Source organism: Mytilus galloprovincialis, chromosome 6 (genome assembly GCF_965363235.1).
Source record: "Mytilus galloprovincialis chromosome 6, xbMytGall1.hap1.1, whole genome shotgun sequence".
Taxonomy (NCBI): Eukaryota; Metazoa; Mollusca; class Bivalvia; order Mytilida; family Mytilidae; genus Mytilus; species Mytilus galloprovincialis.
This window is the reverse complement of record NC_134843.1, coordinates 23,640,718-23,661,845: the sequence shown is the minus strand read 5'-3', so window position 1 is coordinate 23,661,845 and position 21,128 is coordinate 23,640,718. Positions and strand designations below refer to the sequence as shown.

General features: G+C 32.6%; 2 protein-coding genes across 2 annotated transcripts; one reads left to right on the top strand and one right to left on the bottom strand.

Annotated features, from left to right (window-relative positions):
- The first annotated feature begins 1,733 nt into the window (after window positions 1-1,733).
- LOC143079209 (uncharacterized) lies at window positions 1,734-7,616 on the top strand. The gene is made up of 3 exons (XM_076254436.1): window positions 1,734-1,895; window positions 2,978-3,165; window positions 5,018-7,616. Exons 2-3 carry the CDS (start codon window positions 3,030-3,032, stop codon window positions 6,172-6,174), a joined length of 1,293 nt encoding a protein of 430 aa, XP_076110551.1. The 5' UTR covers window positions 1,734-1,895; window positions 2,978-3,029; the 3' UTR covers window positions 6,175-7,616.
- Window positions 7,617-15,118: 7,502 nt separating this feature from the next.
- On the bottom strand, window positions 15,119-18,177 carry LOC143078543 (uncharacterized). Its single transcript, XM_076253403.1, has 3 exons — window positions 18,052-18,177; window positions 17,080-17,560; window positions 15,119-15,141 (listed from the first exon to the last, which is right to left on the bottom strand). Exons 1-3 carry the CDS (start codon window positions 18,127-18,129, stop codon window positions 15,119-15,121), a joined length of 582 nt encoding a protein of 193 aa, XP_076109518.1. The 5' UTR covers window positions 18,130-18,177.
- Between the last annotated feature and the right edge of the window lie 2,951 nt (window positions 18,178-21,128).

The following is a 21,128-nucleotide window of genomic DNA, read 5'->3' as shown; positions in this document are numbered from 1 at the left end:
AAATTAGGGGTTTGCAGGCAAAGTTTTTAATGGTACTACATGAATAAAACCAGAGAATTACGAATATTTTGCAAAAATTCAAAAATAAGAGGAGCAAACATCCTTATGAATTGTTTTGTCATTATTTGTTCAATTTGTCCATTATCTCTTCTTTCAGTAATGTTTTCTGATTTTCCTTTTTGGCTGCAATTATGTCACCCAGATATGCCTTTCTATCCAGCTGAGCTAGTCTTGACAAGTAGCTAGCAATTTGCTGACCAGAAAGAAAGGTTTTCTTGTCAAATTGACTAAGCTTCCTCATTTCTCCAGCTGCATAAAACGGGTCAACTTTCTTCCCTGTTCTTTTTCCTATGTCGAACTGTTCTTTCATGTACTGATTTAGTGCAGTAGAGAAAACTGTCTTTTTCCTTTTGTCTTTTAAAGCCCAACCCATTGGATTTATATAATCACCCTCTGTTGAAATATTATTTCCACACTCTGATCTCTGACCATGCTGACCCGATGTTAATGATGGAAAACCATCATTGATCTTTTTGGAATAAATTGTGATGGCAAGATCTGTCAAACATTGTTTTTCAAGTTTGTAATCACAATTTCCCAACAATAAATGGTTGTCTAAGTTTGAGTTTGTAGAAAATTCCCTGACACAACCTTCCACAGGACACATAAAAATAGCCCTCTTCTTTATCTGAGTATTCATGTCAGTACTTTCATTCTCATCTGAAATGAAAAATAATAACATTTGTAATAAGTCTGTCAGCAGTATATGATTTCTGTTTTATAGAAATAAAAATATCACAAAGGGTCAAAGACCTATATTTATCCTACAATTGGGTGTTCTACTATACATCCTACAGATATCGCTATGCTGTATCTGTATAGGTTTTAGCGAGCTATTACACCTGTTTCGAGCCGAGTACAAATACAGCTGATATTTAAAGACACTAAACAGTTATTGTCTTTATCCTGCAATTAATTCTGTATATTATTTGTGTTTTGAAAGACACAAAAACTGATATTTTGCATTTATTTTCGTTTGAAATCCCATGAGGCCCGTGTAGTAATACGATTCAGTAATTGCACATTCAGCTAAGACGGGTTCGCAAAAAAAGAATCTCGAATGGTCAACAATAATACATCGCTCAAAGTGAATAATTATCTATTTTAACATAACAACTAATTTCAACAGAAAAAACAAATAATAAAACATTGTCCAATTTAAAACAGGAATGTACGAGTTGTCATACGCTTCAGACTCGACATTCACTAATCATGCATGTTGAAATTGACATTGTTGTTTTTGTGTCACAATCATACACATTCAAGTTTTGAAATCGAAAGTTGTCATCGTAGAAAAGACTGCTGTTCATATTTCTATGTTATCAGAAAATTGGACCAGGTGTGATTCTTAGTGCTCTAAAGAAATGTTTGAAAACATACAGAACGTATAAAAATAATTGTTAATTCGCAATTGAATTGATACGTCATTGGAATGCGATTGCAATACACATTCTGAGGTCACGCAGGTTCATACAATACTCAGTCCGGCAGTGGGCGGAGCTTTAAAGCGATATCTGTATAGTAAACACAAATAATATACAGAATTAATTGCAGGATAAAGACAATAACTGTTTAGTGTCTTTAAATATCAGCTGTATTTGTACTCGGCTCGAAACAGGTGTAATAGCTCGCTAAAAACTCGCATACACCTTGTTTCCTAGCCTCGCAAGGAATGCAAAGGAAAGGCGAGACTGGTTGAGATTGATTAGGCGGCCGAATGATTGGACTCCAACGAAATACACACGTATTTGTTCACTGCACTTTGATGAAAACAACAACAACACTCTACCAACACTGTTTCCTTACAACAATTTCAAGAAGCCGTTGAGTGAAAGGTAATTAACAGATTCCACGGTTCTTGTGTCCTTCCCACCCCCCCCCCCCCCCCGCAAAAAAAAAGCAAAGTATCGATCTTACTTGTACAGGTCTATGAGTATGATTATGAACCAAAGGAACAGGTTTCTATCAATGGGAAGGTCGACTCTATATTATAATCGAAGCATGGAAAGTCGAACTTCCCATTAATCAGTTAATAGAAACAATTGCCTGTGCTTACAACAGTTGAACAGGAAAGAAAGGGGTAGTGCAAAAACATTGTTAAAAAAATATACTACAATGTTGAGTAACCACAAAAAATGCTTTTTTTCAAAGATTGCTTTCTAGCAATGGTGCAAGGTTTGTAGATTTTTTTAGTTTCAATACTATACATGTAGTTAAGACTTGAGATGGTGTATGGTTTGATGTCATATAAATAAACCTGCCCAGCACCTCTTGATACAATGTATCTTTCTTGATTTCCTTCTGTATGGTCTGGGGAATAGGGGATGGTGTGTAACAAAGCATATTTACTAGGAGAAGTGCTGCCCAAATTGTTTGCAAGCCTGGACTTTGCCATTTTCAGCATTATTTTTTGGTGGGCGGGGGCTTTTTCAGAATCATACTTTAATTTTGCATAAAAAATCCTATTTATAAATATCCGTTGTTTATTATTATTATGCAAAAACTCTAAGATCTGTCAGAATGCAAAAAATGGCATTTAATTTTGTAAAATAATCTATTATTTACCTTTTAAGATGAAGAATTGGTAAACAGCTACATGTTTAAAGCTTGGATTTAAGAGGAGTAGGATAACAGTTTACACTGAGGCATATGACCACAATTTTAAATAGCATTTTGTCAGTCATTATAAAAATCACCTGAAAGTATATTTAATATTAATGTAATGATTGTTTTTATTGAGAACAAATGTTTTATTTATATTTTTTTAATATTTACATGTACATGTATCCTTTTTTTTTTATCATGAACATTAATAATGTGTTAACTGTCGATACAATAAATACTGTGTATATCATTTATATTTACAAAATATATGTTTTTCTTTTTATATAATGATATATTTAATTTAATATTACAGAAAAACCAGCAATTCAACACAAGTTGGAACAGACAATAACCTTGAATCTCCAATGCATGCATGTAACTCTGATCATCATCATGGATCCATCCCTGAGAGCCAAGTTATCTTTTCGGCTATACCTTATGTTTGTGGAGAAGTTGAGGTCATTAGCACAGAAAAGTTTGTTACAACTGAATATTTGCCAGGTAAGAACAAAAAAGTTAAAAAGTTTTGTAATGTTTATTTCTGTCTTATTATGAGTAAAAGGATAAATATATTTGGTATTTGCGTACATTACTACCTTGCAAGGGCCTCATGCCCGTCAGACTGTTTTTTAGTCGACTGCTTTCTCATTTCATGGATCAATGATGGCGAAAAGCCGAGGTTGGTATTGACCATGCCAGTGGTAAATACCGGGAAATACTGGCATTTACTGGCAAATACTGGTTGATTGAAATTTTGAGTGGTCATTACTATAAAAAACACTCTCTACCTGGTCAATTATATATAAAATGGAATTTAGAAAGTGTATAAATCACTGTTTATGCTTTCATTTCTATTTATCATGATTATATTGTAAATTCTTTTAATAAACAGTGATCCACATTGAATAATTAGTACAAAGTATTATAATGAAAAGATAAAACAAAATATAGGCATTTATAGCTTTTTCAATATTGATGCATAAATGGCATCCTGACTTCTATCTGACAGGTTTTTATGTGTCAATATTTGTGTTTCTATGCCTTTATCTAGTTCATTTACTTATTTATGAACTCTGAATCTACAGAAAAGAAGATTATCTCAAACAATATGTGCAAAATGAGTTGTATAAATGACCCTTCTCTAACGCCCTGTTTGGATGAAGTAAAAAGTGGGGAGCTTGGTACATATAATTTGAAGTCCATAATAAAGACCTCACTAAATTTGTATCAAAAGCACTTTTCAATGTCTATTGTAACTGCTCCATTTCACATAATATCTTTCTTTTCTTCTGTAGCATAGCAAGTGGGTTAAATATAAGCCTTTTGAGAAAAAATTGCATGCAAGTTTTTCCCTAAAAAGGCAAAAATCTTTGTATCAGACCATACTGTTTGTAAGAAAAGTTAATTGCAAGAGTCTTTTTGTGATCAAATTTGTTGTATCATGTCACATGAGTATAGAAATGATAAAAAAGACACAAATTTATATTTCTTATAGCCTCAATATGCATTTTTTAATGTAAATATGTGGTACGGCCTAAATAGACCCTAAATTTTTTCCAGTCTTACTTGGCCTAAAACCCTTTTATACTTATATGATAGGTTATTTGTAACTTTTCTTTCCATTTAAAGTATTTTCAATACATATGTAAGGATTATTTATAACCAAAAAGCTTCACAAATTTAAAATTGCTGGAAAATATTACATCTTCATGTAAGGCCCCCTTCATTGAAAAACCTCAATTTTTAGGCGCAGGCTCATATAAATTTGACTTTTAAATAATTATGCCAAGTCCGATAAATCAAATGAGTACTCAATTGCTTTTAGTACATGATAAGTTATATATTAAGGCATTTTAAAAGTATTTTTTTGCAATATTTTAATTTTTAAAGCCCCAAATGTTGATAGTTGAAATTTTTCAATTTTAACGTCAAAATTTTACACGCAAATACGAGTATAGAACTTAACTTATTGTCTATAATATACATCCTATTGTCATGAAACTTTGTAAGCAGTGTTATAATTTATCAAGCTATGGTCATACCAAGTTTTTTTAAGATTTGTCAACTCTTTCTATCCTATTAGGTCCGAGACCACAATTGTCGTCCCTTGATTTTCGTTGTTCACAAATATACTCCCTAGTGTTGACAGTGGGTTACTTGCCATTAATTTTATACCCCTTCCAAATGTATTTCTCCATGTTTAATGCCTCAAATTGCAAGAAGGGGGGGGGGGGGTAAAATTACACTGTAAAAAAATTTGGGTCCAGAATCTTGAGTTATATTATTTTATTAAATTTTAAAATGCTCAAAACACTTGATGCTGCTGTTTATTTAATCTTAATTTTATTTTCAGGTCAAAGATATGTATCAAAACTAGACCATCCCACACGTAAGCCAACTAAAGAGCATGACTATAGTTATCACAGAGATGATAAAGTGCTTGTAGATTCGTCTACTCAAACAGAAGTTACAGCTAATGATATCAGGCTACTGGAACAGGAAAATGACAGACTCAAGCATACCCTGGAAGATAAAGAGAGCTTGTCCAGAGAAATTTTTGTTAAACATGTTACCAAAGATGACAAACATGTGAAGTTTTACACCGGTGTTCAAAATTTCGCTATTTTAATGGGTATTTTCCAGCTTCTTATAACCAAATGTTCCAAATTAAAGTATTGGTCTGGCAAGGGAAGTGTTAATGACAAAAACTACCAAACTGGAAATAAATTAAAGCCTGGACCACAAAGGAAATTGACAGATTTTCAGGAATTTATACTTACGTTAGTACGTCTTCGTCTTGGTCTAATAGATTATCACTTAGCTGATATTTTTGGAATCTCAAAGACCCGTGTTTCACAGATATTTACAACATGGATAACATTTATGTCAGGTTTATTTGGAAAACTAATAAAATGGCCATCGAAGCAACAAGTAAGAAAACATATGCCACATTCATTCAAAATGTTATACCCGAAAACAAGATGTATAATTGACTGTACAGAATTTTTTTTTCAACATCCAAGATCTCCTACAGCACAGGCCTCAACATACAGCACTTATAAATCAAAAAATACTGGGAAATGTCTTTTAGGGATCTCACCTGCTGGAACCTTCACTTTTGTTTCAGATGTTTATGGCGGCAATGTATCCGATCGTTTTATTACTGAAAAGTCTGGTTTTATGGATTATATTGAAGAGGGAGATGACATTATGGCAGATAGAGGCTTCACAATAAGAGATTTATTAACAGAAAAAAAAGCAACATTAAATATGCCACCATTTACCCGCAAGTGTGTGTGGGGAAAAAAGAAAAGACTTAATGTGAATGAAATTAAACAAACTCGCTCTATAGCTAAGTTGAGAATTCATGTTGAAAGAGCCATTCAAAGACTAAAGCTATTTAAACTTATAGGAAATACTATAGCATGGTCTCTGAAACCATTGACTAATCAAATGGTCAAAGTTTCAGCATTTTTATGCAATTTAATGCCAAAATTAGTTAGGCGGTAAAATGTCCATAGAGATCTAGAAATGGCACAGTTACAGATATTACCTGAAAAAGTAAATTTACACATTAATCTAGTTTTAAAACTCATACTTTAAAAAAAATGCCATGAATGCAGGCCTGCTACTGTTGAAATTTGAAATAACTTTCTTAAAGTGTCTTATATATATACATTTACATCAATGAAATTTAGTCTTGGACAAAGAGTTGTCTCATTTGACAATCATACCACATCATATTTTTTTAATAGGTTGAAAACAGTATGCTTAACTGAAAAATTAGACTTTTAAAATTTGCACCAATGTAATGTCTTGCTTTTGGTGTTTAATCAATGTACCAATTTTGTGTTTATTGCAGAAATACTGAATCTTTGACCTTTATTACTTCTGATTTTGTTAAGAAAAATGAATATGATGTCTTTTCAATATATGATCATTAGACTGGAATTTTTGTTACAATTAACTGCTTTTAGTTAAACTGCAATTATAGTTTATGATATCAGGCTACTGGAACCGAGACTATGCTATAGTATTTCCTGCTGATTTCATTAAAATTCTGTAACATTTGCATTATTTCATGTTTTTGATTTATGACCTTTGAATGTCTTGCAGAATTCTTCTTACTTGTTAGATCTGAACATTTTCATGCATAATGATTATATTATTAGAAGTTCAAAATATTCAAGTTAAATGTTACATATATATATCAGTTGGAATTATTTTCATGATATGTAACAACATTACCGCATTACCAAAGTTGAAAGCTAGTCTAATAACTGGTTCATTTTTTTTTGTCAAAAGGGGGGGTATCTAATTTTCTTCTTAGATTCTTAGAGGGGTTCATGATAATTTTTAGCTTCTTAGCAATACAAAAGGATTGTTTAAAAAAAACTCCAGATGAGGGTCCCCTACCTAAATTGCACTGCTTTACAATCAGTAGATTCTAAAAGACATACATGCACAAGTAGATTAATATGAAATTGTGAATTTAGGCCGCAACTAAAAGAATATCTGTTTGCCCTCCCTGGGACTATCCTTTGTAAACAGACCAGGAAGGCAGGTTAACTTTTTTTTTAACTGGATGTCACAGCATGATTACATGGGGGGAGAGCGGAAACAAACATTTTAAATTTTAGTCTTATTTTACATTTTGGTGGGGGACTAGAGAAAACACCTGGAAGCTAGGGCTAATTTGTAACAAATTACAGATCACTTAAATGAAATTATATATTCTGTTTGTATATGTATTGTTTTCTATGCAATAACTTCATTTCGATGTCTGGGATGATAAGTGCAATTGTCATGACTGTTGAATATTTATATTGTTGAATATTTATATTGTTGATCACTGTTGAATATTTATATTGTTGATCACTGTTGAATATTTATATTGTTTACCACTGTAGAACATTTTATGAACTGTTTTCCAATAAATAAGCTGACACAAATGAATGACCTCATATTGCCATTTAAAGTAATTTTTAAAGTATGTATAACAATTTCAATGTGTTTTGTTCAAGCCTAGTAGTAACTTCATCAGAACAGTGTAAATTGAAATGTGAAGAAAACAAGAATGTCAGTCCATCATGTCCATAGAACGTACATGCGTACAAAAGCCCTAAAGTGGGACATAAAAAATTTGACAATGTTTAAGTAAAATATGCTTCCTCTGTGTTCAAGGCCGTTCTTTGACCATTAATTCTTAACTTTAATTACATTGCGACTTGGATGGAGAGTTGTCTCATTGTCACTAATACCACATCTTCTTATTTATATGATGATGCAGTAACCTGGTTATCCTGCAATCAAAATTAGGAAGTAATGACAGAGATTATGGTCTAGCTTTATATGTTTTTACCATTATTTCAAACTTTACATTAGACAATCAGTTTACATGTACAATGTAGGTGGTTGAGTGGTCTATGGTGCTACATGTAGTTACAGTGTTGGCAGTGTTTCCATGATATCACAGGAGCATGAATTAAAATCCTTGTGAGGGAAGAAAAATGCCGGTCTGACATTGTTATGCTGTTATTTAGAGTAATTATATATAAATTAAAACAGTCAGACTAAAGTTAATAAAATAAGAGAGAAATTAGTGAATTTTCAACATTACAGAATTCCAACCTCCAGTAAATAAGTAAAAAAGAGTGCACACACTGAAATGTCTCCCCTTCTATACTAAGCTCATTTACAACTGTACCATAAACTTAACATTAACCAAGATAACTAAACAAAGACCAATGAACTTTGAAAATGAGGTCAAGGCCAGATGAACCATACCAGGCAGACATGTACAGCTAACAATGCTTCTATACAACATATATAGTTGACCTATTACTTATAGTTTAAGAAAAATAGACAAAAACACAAAAACTTAACACTGTACAATGAACCGTCAAATAAAACCTGTGCGACTGACATAAAGATCATAAAATATTTCCATACACCAAATATAGTTGACCTATGGCATATAGTATTAGATAAACAGACCAAAACTCAAAACTTAACTTTGACCACTGAACCATGAAAATGAGGTCAAGGTCAAATGACATCTACCCGCTAGACATGTACACCTTACAATCATTCCATACAACAAATATAGTAGACCTATTGCATATAGTATGAGAACAACAGACCAAAACACAAAAACTTAACTATAACCACTGAACCATGAAAATGAGGTCAAGGTCAGATGACACCTACCAGTTGGACATGTACACCTTACAGTCCTTCCATACACCGAATATATAGTTTCTGAGATATGGACTTGACCACCAAAACTTAACCTTGTTCACTGATCCATGAAATGAAGTTGAGGTCACTATCCCTATGTCGAGCTTTCTGCAACAAAAGTTGCAGGCTCGACAAAAAACCACAATCATTGTACACCCTTGTGACATTTTTTGGCATATTATCCATTGCTACATTTATATACATGTAGCATGTGTGGGGTTTTTCTCAGCATTAAAAATCATGATGTGCCTGTCCAAAATCAGTAACCCCTCATTTGTCTTTGTCAGATAATGATTTTTCCAGAAAGAATTTCTTGTTAGTGGCTTTTTTTATTCTTAAGATGTCAATTTTTTGTTGTTGGGTTGTTGCCTCCATCATTGTATATCCCAAATGTGTTATTCATAATGTGTTACTTTCAAGATATTGAAACAGTCATTTATTAAAAAGATTTATGCATGGTTTCTTGATGTCCAGTGGCAAGTTTATAGTTCAAGTTGTACCAATTTTATTACACCAGATGTGGATTTTTACAATGTATGTCTCTTCAGTGCATGATGCCTATTAAAAGTGTAACCAAATTTGAAGAAGGATAATAAAAATTCATATTCAGGTGGAGAACATGTTATTGAGATAGGAATAATTCAAAGATTGATCCTTATTTATACTTGAATGACGCCAACCGCCAGATTCTTCACATAGTTAACAAGGAAAAAGTCTATGAGGACTGAGGATATGTCACCCTACCAGGACACATTTTTCTGACTCCAGGTACTTCTTCATACATTACATCCTTATTGAAGAATCAGCAAATAATAAGTGTTAGACTCGGCCGTCATGAAAAAAATGAAGAAAAGAAAAATGCTGCAAAACTGAACCAGGAGTACCAAAAAGCAGGGGCGGATGCAGGAATTTTTCGAAAGGGGGGGTGCTAAGGGGTGCTAACCCAGGGCAAAGGGGGGGGGGTGCAAAACATATGTCCCGATACAAATGCATTGATCGGCAAAAATAAAGGGGGCGTGCGCACCCCCGGAACCCCCCCTGGATCCGCCACTGAAAAGGGTGTTGTACATTTGTATATACACAATGTATAAGAACTTGTAGTAAAACTTTTGGTAAGTCCTCAGTTTAAAGCTTATCCTAGTAAAAATAAATATGACACAGTAGGTTTAGAAATTTATCTTTCAATATGATTGATTTTGATTTCCTTTTGAAATGTTTTTGAGGGGATGTGGTCAATTGTTAGTGTATAATACTGTATTCCTATATATCTACATGTATCATCTATAAGGTCATGAGGTGACAAAAAATTGTTGTTTTATTGTCCTTTGATCTCTGCTGGATAGCTGTCTCAACAGCAATAATACGTAATCTTCTTTTTAAAGAAACATACATGTACTCCAGTATAAAATACATGTAGCAGTACATGTTCATGTATCAATACATGTAGTTTAAATATATGATAAAACAAACGATATGAATTTGAAAACAGTACTTAAGTTAACTGTAATTTAATATCACTTTTTTTTTATGAATTTTTGGGGATCTTTATAACTTCCAATTCGGTGTGAGCCAAGGATTCGTGTTGAAGAGGGTACTTTGATCTATAATAGTTTACTTTTACAAACTGTGACTTGGATGGAGAGTTGTCTCATTGGCACTTATATCACATCTTCTTATATCTATAGGTCATTTCGATATGTTTAATTGGGCTGGCATGTCAGTTACTGCTAGTAGTTCTTTGTCAATTTATGAATCATATTTGTTTTGCGTAGTTTCTTTTGTTTACTTTTCTGACATCGGACTCGGATTTCTTTTAAACTGAGTTTTTCTGTACATATTTGTGTGTGTTTGTTTATTTTACATTAGCTGGCTATAGTTGAATAGTTGGAGGGTTGATATTTCACAAAGCATGTTTAACCCCGCCGCATTTTTGCGCCTGTCCCAAGTCAGGAGAATCCGGTCTTTGTTAGTTTTTTATGTGTTTTTTTTTATCTAAGTTAAGTGTGACGTCCATTTTCACATAACTAGTATATATTTTTATTTAGAGACCAGCTGAAGCCCGCCTCTGGTTGAGGGATTTTCTCGTTGTGTTGAAGACCCATTGGTGGCCTTCGGCTGTGCTCTTTGGTTAGGCTTTTGTCTCTTTTACACATTCTGTATTTTACACATTCTGTATTTCCATTCTCAATTTTATTGATTGATCAATTGATTGATTGATTGATTGATCATTTTACTTCAAGCAAAGTCATGATCATTTGAGAATCCTTTATTTATATCGTAGTGTTAATTTCACCAATGAAACTCTTCATTAATTTTTGTCTTAATATTAAATTTCTTTGTAATGACCGTCTGATTAAAATAAGACACGCAAGAATATGAAATATGAAAACTTATTTGGCCTTCAATGTCTCAACCTTTTTTAATGTGAGTAACTTCATTGTTCAGTTACATTTCGATTTTGATATTGTTTTTGCAAGCTTCCATAATAGATTTCCGGTAATTGTTCTGCATAAAACCCTATGGGAAAGCACATTGACTTCATTTTCCAAACGTTTATTGGAACCCAATAATTTGGCAAGGTGTTGCAACCTTTTATGTAAAGAAGTTACAGCCGATTGCATTGAGTGTGTAGGCAAAGGTAGCATGCTTGGTTAGCTTGCTTGTATTATTAGATTAGGTAAACTACCCTCCTTTCAGAGTAGACTAGTTCGACAGGTAACCAATCAATCTGTCTGTAGGACTAGGATCCTTCTACAGGAGGGTAGTATACCTTACCTAATAATGACTTCACGGTTCAGCTAACAAGCAAGCAAACAAAAGATATAACTTTTGTCTACACACTCAATGTAATCAGCTGTGATGAAAATGCGGAGTTTGTGAGACCAGGCTCAAGCAGCCAGTCGGTTGCAGCCAGTTTTCAAATATTTACATAAACACAAATGTTGCATAAGACTCAAACGTACTTCAAATGTTTTAATTAATAAATAACCACTATATTATCAAATCAATCGCTTTCGATATATTACACAGCGTACTGCCCGCTTTACGTTTTAAATAGTCAACACTTTTGACTGTTTATAGAATCGTAAATAATAAAGATTTTTTTTTAAATGATGGCAAAATTGCACTATTGTGTGAAATAGCTTTCCTTATTATCGGCATCCTGTCAAATAGTTCATGAAACTGAATAATAATCATTCTGCATTAAAAGAAACCTTTAACTTTTTGCCACACAAAACTGTTTTTACAAAACATTCTACCTCTGAACTAGTGGATTCCGCTTAAATATGATTGGACAAAAGGTTTTATTTTTTGTATTCGAAGTATGGTGGGCAAGAACAGAACATTATTTATTAGCTAAAAAAGATTAATCCGTGTTATAAATTAACTTGTAATTTTGATCAAGTAGGCCCTAGATCTCTAACTTACGTTCTCACCTAGTGCAGAAAAAAGTATTGCCGCAGATTTTTTTTATTAACTGTCCGGTAAGGGTTGGGTAGGGTATCCGACCTCAACTTTAGACCTACTTTAGAAAAAAAAACTAAGCAGAACAACACCCTGGATTTTTCTACTGTAGACCTCAGCTACCCAGCTTCCCTTTGCACCTAGTGGGGACAATTTTTATTACATTTTCGGTAAGGGTGGGGTTGGGTGTTCGACCCCAACTTTGGAATTATCTTTGAAAAAATAAGCCAAACAGCAACCTTGATTTTTTTATCCAGCTTCTCAGCTCCCCTTTACACATTGTGCGGACAAAAGTATTGCCGTAGAAATTTGTTTATTGACTTTTATGTAATGATGGGATAGGTTGGGTAACTGAGGTCCACTTGAAAAAAAAAATGCAGTTTGCAAAATAAGTAATATGTTGGCAAATAATGAAAGCACGCTTCTTAATTAATAGACATAGAAATAAAGAGAAACCGTATAATAACCAATAACAATCTCCCAGAGACAAACTACATTACATTTTAACACCATTATTCTAGCTGTTTTGTTTATTTCTTGGTCCATTGTCTCTGTCATTTATATTTTTGTCCACTATTCTCAATTCCAATATCCCCCATCAACGGCCTCTAGTTAATATCACCTTATAGTCTTCACAAATAAGCAAAACTTATACCGTATAGGCTCCAAATGGCAAAATAATTGAATGCTTTAATATCCCGGTTTGAATTGTGAAATTGCAGAAAGGAATAGGTTCAGTAAGACCCCTTTTTGGCCCCAAAATATAGCAGTTTTACAAAATTGTTAAAATGTAAACTTTTAGTTATTCATTGGACAGTAGAATGCTTCTGCTACATAAATATGGGCTGTTTTTGACAATACAATGCACATATATCCGGTACTAGCACCATTAAGTCATGCTAAATTACTGAAATCTTCATAATTCTAGCATTTTAGTTAAATTTTAGACGGTTTTCGTGTAAAACGAAAGTGGCCGCATTCGTGTTCATCCTTAATATTAAAATGTAAGTTTTATTTGATGATAATACATAACATATATAAAGGTTGAGGATGAACACGGATGCGGCCACTTTCATTTTTACCAAAAACCAACTGAAAAATGACATTTTTCGGCATATTTGGTAGATTTAGCATATTTGAGCTTGAATCGGATGGTTTTTAATGACTTGATCTGTTAAAATCTTTCACATAAACTAATTAATTCAAATAAAACAGACACTTAAGTGTTTAAAAAGTGGTCAAAGTCTTTCGTCAGATGAACCTGAAATTTGAGGCCAAAATCGGTCCTTACCGGACCTACTCCTTTGTTTTTTAATCAATTGATCAAGCAAAATACATTATCGTCCTCGATGTTCGTAAAATACTGGCAGATGAACCTTGGTAATCAATTCAAATAACCTTGGATCGACCTTTCTAAACTTAAAAGTAAAGTTCACCCACCCATATTGTTCAGAGTGTTAAAGACGTTTGCATCCGTCGACATTATCTTCGATTAAGTAGTATTGATCTCACAACCACTGTGCATGTATACTTTAACGACCGGGCTAGTTTTCGTGTCAGTTTTAAAAGTAGTTACCTCCCTTGTTAGTGTGATGTTGTCATCAATCTATTTATTTGTACCACCTTTATATAATATTATGTTGTACAATTTCAATTTGTGATTCGTTTAATATTTCAATATAATAATTAATTCTTTATCCAAGATATAAACAAGTTAATTTGAAAGTCTTTGATTACTTTATCACCGTAGTTCACTTCAGAAGTCATGCGGTCTATTTGGTCTACATTATGTAGAATGAATACTGGAGTGTTTGCATTAGACCTTTTCAATATCTCTCGACACCGACTAATGACACCTACAGTTTACAGGTAAAATGGATGGGTCGTCTCAAAGACAAAAACCATCATGATTATCATTATGTAACATATTGGATTGGCGGTTTTATACTGTTTTGACTATATAGTTTAAGAATAAATATCAACCAAATAAATAAATAAATATATGTATGGTGGCCAGATGCGGCCATTTATTTCGCCTTTTCGCGTTTTCGTGACTTCTCCTTTCATTTTGCAAACACCAAATTGGGAATTCGAGAAATCGAGAAAGCAAAATCGAGAAATTGAGAAATCGGGAAATCGGGAAATCGAGAAATAGGAAAATTGAGAAATTGGGAAATAGATAAGATCGGGAAATCGAGAAATCGAAAAAGCAAGAAAGCAAAAACGCCAAAACACGAAAGAGAAAACACGAAAACGCGATATGAATTCTCGATTTTGCGTTTTTGCTTTCTTTATTTCTCGATTGCCCAATTTCTTGATTTCTCGATTTCCCGATTTCTCAATTTCTGGATTGAAATGATACAAAGTATTGAGTACATTATGGAGGCATCCAAGGCCAAAGCTAACAGACATGTGCCGCCCTTGTCAACCGACATAATCATTGTTTAATTAAATATCAACTACAATAAAACATGATTTGTTCTTTTCGTTTTCCAAATTCAACCAGGACAGCTAGAAGCTAAATGTCTAAAAGATGAAATGTGACTTAAAGTCTATCATTTTTTTTTATAATAAATTAAAAAAAAAATGTCATTTGGACTCTGCAGGAAAGTTTTATCATTGTCAATGATTGAAAGCAATAAAATCAATAATGATCTCAAATTGTTTTTGATTTTTGAGACGACCCTTCACATTTTACCTGTCGTAGTCGTTCGCAACTGTAGGTGTCGAGAGATGTTGAAAAGGTCTATTAGCAACATTTACTATCAATGACTGTATATCAAGAAAAGAATTTATTTTACAATAATTGCATTAGATGTATGCTTCATTATAATATTTTATTCTGATTGGCTAACTGCACATCACGTGTTATTCCGTAAGCAGTTGCATTGCTCAATACAACTTTTCACTCATGATAACACGTGCTCCAACAATAAGGTGTAACACCACTAATTCGGGCCCGGCCAGAAAGCACATACCAGAAAGTAATACATATTTAACACAAAATAGTTCCTACGCATGAGTGTAACTTTCAAAATATGTAGGATATTTAGATATTTTTGGCATCAAATGAAAGCTGAAGGACTGGTGATCATTGTATTAAAACACTTTTGGACTTTTAATTTTAAATATTAAAAAAACTGCACCAAATTTTAAAAAGAAGGTACATTTTGTCTGTTTGTCAGATCTGAAGTTCCTGTTTTGGTACATCCCAAGTTCTGGGAACCAGTTCTTTCTTATATGCAATTAAAGGTATGTTGATTTTTTCAGTAGAAGACACCATAAAGTGTTGCTTTGACATGCAATGATTGCCACTTTATTTGAACTTAAAATAAAAGAGGTGTGCCTGCTTGAAATGGAGGAATTTAACATAGGAAGCAATGGGACCATGAATTAGTGGTGTACTTCCATAAAGTGCACAGGTGAATTAAATAATAAAATATATAAAATTCGTGTTTTCATTATCATAGCTAAAAAATGTAATTATACGTATTGAATGCTTCTTTTTGTAACTTTATAGGGTTGTAAAAGCGTTGACCGTGCGTACATTTTTAGAATGAAGCGCTTCCGTGCTTCATACAAAATGTAGTTCGGTCAACGCTTTTACACCACAATAAATTTACAAAAAGAAGCATTCAATGTTTAAATATAAATCGAGAAATAATTAAAATTATATACAAAACTTTATGTTCACCCTTTTGGTATGTAACAAAAATCGACAACATTGTTATAATTTCATTGTCTGAAGCACATTTAAATGAATGACAAATGACAACATGTCATTTTTTTAATGACAATTAAAACAGTGTGGGAAAGATAAATTGAACACACTTTCGTTTTTCGTTTTTTGTTTTTGTGAAATCAAAAATGAAAAATGAAAATACTTTTGTTTTTCGTTTTTTGTTTTGTGAAATCAAAAACGAAAAACGAAAACACTCTTGTTTTTCATTTTGGTTTTTAAGAAATCAAAAACGAAAAATTAAAACACTCCCGTTTCTCATTTTGGTTTTTAAGAAATCAAAAACGAAAAATGAAAACGCTTTCGTTTTTTGTTTTTTGTTTTTGATATTTCAAAATGAAAAACGAATGGACGCAGATATACACGGACCCAATTCCAATGATGTCATGCTTTACAGGTTATTATAAAATAGTAGACACAATAATATATCTTAGTACTGCTTACTCCAATGTAAGAATAAAAAAAATACATTATTACTAGTGTTTTAAAATTACTGATAGCTGTTATAAAACTAACATAAAATAGGGTAAAAATTATAATTTGGCATTAAAATTAGAAAAATCATATCAGAGGTAACATGTGTAATAAGATTCAAGTTGATAGGACCTCAACTTCATAAAAAAACTACCTCGACCAAAAACGAGAATAAAAGGAGCATAAAAAATCTTTCATATTCACAGGACTAAATATTACATTGAAAGCTGGTGACATCTTTCAGATAAGCATGTCAAGTTTTACCCTGTCTGTGAAATGGACATTCTATTGAATGTTTTTTTTGGGATTGAATGCCATTTCCTATTGACCTCCTAGAAATCATCAGACACAAAATTTGCTTGCAAAAAATACTTTGAAATGGTCATTTTATTAATTTTTGTATTGACTGGTCTAAGTTGGAATATTTTATCTACTTGATTCAGCTTTATATGTATTTTCTTTAATTAAACAGACAAATAAAAAAATTCTTGTCTCACCTTTCCCATTTTGAGCTTCTGAGAAATTATATGTGTCCAATAAATTCCCCAATCCACTGTGAAGCTGAGTCAAGGTTGTTGAAGATTTGTAACATCCAGCATTGTCAAAAAATAGATGGAACTTGTTTAAAGTTGGAAGCACTTTTACCAAATCAGTTACTACATCTACCATTATTTGAGAAGTTACATTTGCATCTTGGGAAGTTGGATTTTCAAAGATATGAACGTGTGTGATACTATCAAATTTAACACCTTTCTTCATAAGTGACACACTGATATGCCAGTTAATTCCACGCTTTGCATACCAATCCACCTGACCTTCTCGACATTTTCTTGGCAAGAACTTCATTGCCCAGTCAAATGTTATTAAGGCCTCATTTTCATTCATCTTATCAGTTAAGTTACGCCTTGCTTCCTCTTGATTACGTGCCCTAACAAGGTGTTTTTTCCACTCCTTGATGTCATCTATAGCTTTTTCAACCTACAAATATTTCAAGATTAAATATGAAATCAAGATGTAGATTTGGAGCTAGGATACTTAGTGTACACTTTTACAAGGAGTTACAGATCATGTTTGACACTTGTTTTTAGTGAATAATGGCTATTGGCAAAGAAAATTTCATGAAACTGTTTCATGTTTTGACTGATTTTCTATTTTATCCTGTATTTAGATGATACTTAAAATGTGTAAGAATATAATTATGTAGGCAAATGAGTTATAGATCTATGTTCACATACTGCTAAAGAAGTTATATCCAACATACAATTTTTTATTTTAAAAACAAATACATTTTTATTTTATGTTTTACCAGAAAAAAATCAAATTTATAGTCCGTTTAACTCACTATTAACTTTTTTTCTATGTGACAAAAGATATATTTTTATAATAAAATTTATCTGAAGTAAAGTTTCCCATTGGTAAACTTCAACATTTGTAATTCTAATTATACATAGAGATGGATTGGAACTTACTGTATAAAGCACTGAATCTCTATTCTCCCATGTGTTGGCAATAACTTTTGTTAGCAACATATCAAACAGATCTGCCATATCTGAGCAGCTGTCTCATCGGCTGTCATGCTCATTATCACATACTCCATCAAAGCATATGGTGCACAATGGTCAGCAACTGTTGAAGTTTGCCTCACATGAATCTGAAAATTTAAAGCTAAACTATATGTTCATGATAATATTTTGTGTAAGTAAATGACATTTATTGGTTGTCTAGTGTCCAGTGGCATGAAATATGCATATAAAGGACTTGGTTATGATTAATGAATAATAGCTATGCTTTGTACTAGACCATCAAATATTAATTAAGCCAGATTTTTAATTTTCTAACTCACAGGACAACAGTTTACAGAGACATGTCGAACAAATCAATCTCTGGGCCAGCAGTCTGTTTTTTCTCCAAAATGCTATGCGTTAAAAGTGTCGAATATTTTAATGTGCTAACACATAACAGAAAAGTTCACAAAAAGACATATCTCCTCACCTGGACCTGGACACATTATTCAAAATCAGGTTACCAGTCTTTGTTCTTTTAATCCTTGAGGCATGTATAAAGCAGAGATTCAGCAAATATCATTTTTTAAGTTTTTGGACTGACCCTGCAAGGGTTCGAACTCACAATCTCTTGTATTAAGGTGGGCAATCACTGCTGTAGTTTTAAAATAACATAAGAAAATGCTCAAATAATTAAAAAAAAACCACTTACTTTCATATCTGTTTTTAAGTACTGCTTTGCCTCCTGAAGTCTTGTTTTCAGTGTTTGTGTATCCTCAGGTAATAGGACAACTAATTTCTCCAACTCAACAAAAGCCCTGCCTCCCTCTGTTATGTAATTGTCAAGTCCTTCCATACTTTTTCTCACTGATGCTTCACACTCATCCAAAAGTTTATATAGGGTGCTTGTGCCTGCAAACATAATCAACATTTTAAAGATGTTATTGATATTTCTAAATCAAAAGCACATCAATGTGATTTTTTTTTAAATCTAATAAAGCCCATTGTACACTGGTAATGCAGATTTAGAGTTAAATTTTACATGTTCTGCATATGCACCTTACATGTATTATATAGTCCTCTTGTGCATAGAAAGACATATAACTGTAGTCTGTATACCATAACACATCCTTTTGTGGCATTTAAGACTACATAATATTTAGAATGACAGTAATAAATTTTATTTTTTTACCCTATGTGTCTCAATTGGTGTGTACCATTTTATGACAAGACAATGTTCCATTTTTTATCAAATTATTTCCCACAATATTCAGAGGTCAAGACTTCACTGTTTTTCAAATGATGATATAACTATAAAGCATATACGAAATCTATGATACTTATTACATATATTATATGTCAAGTTCAATTGTAGGCTAAATTTGAATTTACTTTTAAAGAGTTATGCCCCTTTGTGTCTAAAAGCGCGACAATTGGGTATCTGTATTAAAAGGATTGACTTTCTTTAGTTGAGGATAAACTTACCTAAAGGTTTAAACTGATCTTCTTCACACAATTGGTTGTACTGTTTGATGATGGAAACTGGTGCGATGGATCGAACTACATTTGGTATATTTCTGATCTCTCCAGTTGATAATCTTAGAGTTTTATCCCCAAATGGTAGGTCCTTGACGATTTGATTAGATGTTATAAAATCTATAAAATGTTCTAAACATTTGGCATCAAACTTCTCTCTCTGTTGTTTTTGGGGCTGAACTGGCTGTCCTGCACCTGACTTGTCTGTGTGTCTTTTAGCCTCCATTGTGTAATATTGGGAATCATCTATAAAAAAAACTTGACATTTTTTTCTCTTTTCGGATATTTTTGTGAAATCACGAAGAGCAGTGCACTCACTTAGAAGTTTTGCCTATTTCTCTTGCCTTATCATTGAACTTATTCTAAAAGTCTGGAACATGAAGGTTTTGCAACTATCACACTAACTAAACTGAAAATAATGTAGTCTCAGATGCATGATTTTTTGAACTAGTGGGTTTGAACTAGCTGTTGATGATTTTGAGTACTCTCAGATCAGTACTTAGGGTCTTTTGTTGTTGGGATACACATACAAGTAACCGGTGATGTGCACTCTGTGTTTTTGTTAGATGTATGTTATTTGTATCCATCTGATAAGCCTTTTTCAACTGATTTTTATACAATTATAAAAAAAATTCGTATACATTTTGTATTGGTAACATGTTGTCGTTTCAATGGGATTTTATTCTTGAATTCTTGGGGTTCGTAAATGTTGAATGTAACAATGTACTAAGTTTTTGTATATAAACAAGACTGTTTGCTTTCTCATTTGAATTGTTTTACTTTTGTCATTTCAGTGTCTTTTATAGCTGACTTTGAAGTATGAGCTTTGCTCATTGTTGAAGGCCATACAATGAACTAAAGTTGTTAATTTCTGTGTCATTTGGTCTCTTGTGGAGAGTTGTCTCACTGGTAGTCATACCACATATTTTTTTATAAACAAAATCAATGTTGTATGATGTATATAGTCAGACGAACCAGGCCTGACAGACATTTGCCCCTTACAATCTTTCCAAACACTAAATACAATTGACCTGTTGCTTATAGTATCAAATATAATCTAACAAACTGTCAAATTTAACACAAAATTTCAATGACCAATGAACCATGAAAATGAGTTCAAGTCAGATAATACTTTACAGGCAGACATGTACACCTTACAATATTAATTGTTCCATACACTAAAAACAGCTGACCTATTGCTTTAAGTATTTGGAAAACCGACCAAAGCACAAAAATCTAACAATGATTGAATGAATAATGAAACATAAAAACGAGGTCAAGGACAGATGATATTAGATGTAAGACATTTAGTCTAAAATTAACCTTCACAAAAAATATAGTACATGGAATTCTATCTAAGAATAATCCTTACCTTTCTTAATGCATCATAGTTTAGTTGCTCAGTGAGAATAGACAAGACCTGTCGTCTGAACATCCATGTATCAGCCTTAGTGTATATTTCTAGAAGTGTCTTCATGGTATTGTCTTTCAATGATTCTGGATAACGT